This window comes from Octopus bimaculoides, chromosome 29, assembly GCF_001194135.2.
Source record: "Octopus bimaculoides isolate UCB-OBI-ISO-001 chromosome 29, ASM119413v2, whole genome shotgun sequence".
In the NCBI taxonomy this organism is placed as follows: Eukaryota; Metazoa; Mollusca; class Cephalopoda; order Octopoda; family Octopodidae; genus Octopus; species Octopus bimaculoides.
In genome coordinates, this window is record NC_069009.1 from 2,711,950 (window position 1) to 2,714,288 (window position 2,339).

Sequence of the window (2,339 nt, forward strand, 5' to 3'; positions counted from 1 at the left end):
CATGATATATATATATAGGCGCAGGAGTGGCTGTGTGGTAAGTAGCTTGCTTACCAACCACATGGTTCCGGGTTCATTCCCACTGCGTGGCACCTTGGGCAAGTGTCTTCTATTATAGCCTCAGGCTGTCCAAAGCCTTGTGAGTGGATTTGGTAGACGGAAACTGAAAGAAGTCCGTCGTATATATGTATGTGTGTGTGTGTGTGTTTGTCCTCCTAACATCGCTTGACAACCGATGCTGGTGTGTTTGCGTCCTCGTAACTTAGCAGTTCAGCAAAAGAGACCGATAGAATAAATACTAGGCTTACAACGAATAAGTCCTGGGGTCGATTTGCTCGACTAAAGGCGGTGCTCCAGCAAGGCCACAGTCAAATGACTGAAACAGGTAAAAGAGTAAAGAGTAAAAGAGCAGTCGTGGTTGGCATACTTTTGCTCACAGTTGTAAACAGAAGACCAAACAGCACCACCGCCGCCAGTTCTACTCACCATAGTTGGCATCATTCTGCCGGGATTGTGCTTCAGCATCAGTGAGATCAATCCTGATGCCAGATTTGGGGACAAACTCTGGGAGATCAACCTTCTGCACCAGCTCTGCGACGGCCAGTCGGTCACGTAGCTGTTTGATACCGTACATCTCTGCTCTCAGGTTAGCTGCAGCGACAATGTAGTCGAGGTGCACTGGCTGAAATAGAACACAACAACAATAATAATAATAATAATAATAATAATAATTTTAAATTTTGGTACAGCATCAGCAATTTCAGGGAAAGGGTTAAGTCAATTTCATTGACCCCCAGGGCTTAACTACTTATTTTATCGCAACCCCCGCCACCAAAAAAAAAAAAAAGGAAAGGCAAAGTCGACCTCAGCAGTATTTGAACCCAGAATGTAGAGACAGTAAATACTGTTAAGCATTTTTTGCCCAGTGTGCTAACAATTCTGTAAACACTAATATTACACTATCATCATCATCGTTTAATGTCTGCTTTCCATGCTAGCATGGGTTGGACGATTTGACTGAGGACTGGTGAACTAGGTGGCTACACCAGGCTCCAATCTGATTTGGCAGAGTTTCTACAGCTGGATGCCCTTCCTAATGCCAACCACTCCGAGAGTGTAGTGGGTGCTTTTTATGTACCACCGGCACGAAGGCCAGTCAGGTGGTACTGGCAACGGCCACGCTCAAAACGGTGTATTTTACATGCCACCTGCACAGGAGCAGGCCCAGTGGCACTGGCAACGATCTCGCTTGAATGACTTTTCAGGTGCCAGGAAGGTGACGTTGGTAACGATCATGCTGGTGCTATTTACGTGCCACTGGCACAGAAGCCAGACAGCTGCTTTGACAACGATCTGACAGGTCTTCACAAGCCGAGTTTAGTGTCCATTTAATGTAATCATATGTCTGAATAAAAGATGGGATGGTCACAGATGGGACATCCTTGGTCATAGGTCTGCTGGATTATGATTGACCTGGGGCTAAACAATAAATATAGCCAGCAATGATGCTGTTCCGCAATTCCTTGCCAAACAAACTGCACAAATGAATTATTTGCAGTGATCAAACGCATGTGCTGCACATTGTGCTCACTCCATCGAATCGATGTTGCCTCAACAGGTGCACAAGTGTATCACACATCAGGCCTTGAAGTAATCGCACAGCAACACAGAGATGAAGTGTTTTGCACAAGAACACAACAAACCACCAGGCCCAGGAAATGAAACCGCATTCTTGCACTGCTAAGTGCAACTCCCTCACTACTAAGTCATGTGCCCTCACCATAGCCACTAATATTAACCACTATACTATACATTAGATGAATGTAGTCCTAGATACACTGTGTTTGGATATAAGATGAGATGGTCACAACAGGAGTGTGTTCGATTATAGGTCTGCTGGGGCTAAGACACAACTACAACCAGTCTGAATAAAATATGAGATGGTCAAGTCCAGACCCGCGGCGAAATAACAACAACTACCATTTCTGCATAAAGATTACTTACGTTATTAACATCAAATGTCAATCCATGCGGACAGCGTTTCGGTCCAGACCAGAAGGGGGCTCCAGAACTGGTCACCTACAAGAAAAATATGAAGGATTAAACATGTTAAAAGCACTGGTGATGGTGCCACATGAAAAGCAATGAGTACACTCTGTAAAGTGGTTGGCACTAGGGAGGGCATCATCATCATCATCATCGTTTAATGTCCGCTTTCCATGCTAGCATGGGTTGGAAGATTTGACTGAGGACTGGTGAAACCAGATGGCTACACCAGGCTTCAATCTGATTTAGCAGAGTTTCTACAGCTGGATGCCCTTCCTAACGCCAAGTCAGTC

General features: G+C 45.1%; 1 protein-coding gene across 1 annotated transcript in view; it reads right to left on the minus strand.

Moving 5' to 3' along the window:
* The window catches only part of LOC106876734 (ubiquitin-like modifier-activating enzyme 1), a 41,243-nt gene that overhangs the window by 8,314 nt on the left and 30,590 nt on the right, over window positions 1-2,339 (minus strand). The window contains exons 19-20 of the mRNA XM_052977834.1: window positions 2,005-2,079; window positions 487-682 (exon numbers count right to left, since the gene is read on the minus strand). Of these exons, the coding sequence (XP_052833794.1) occupies window positions 487-682; window positions 2,005-2,079 (271 nt within the window). The remainder of the gene's footprint in view (window positions 1-486; window positions 683-2,004; window positions 2,080-2,339) is intronic.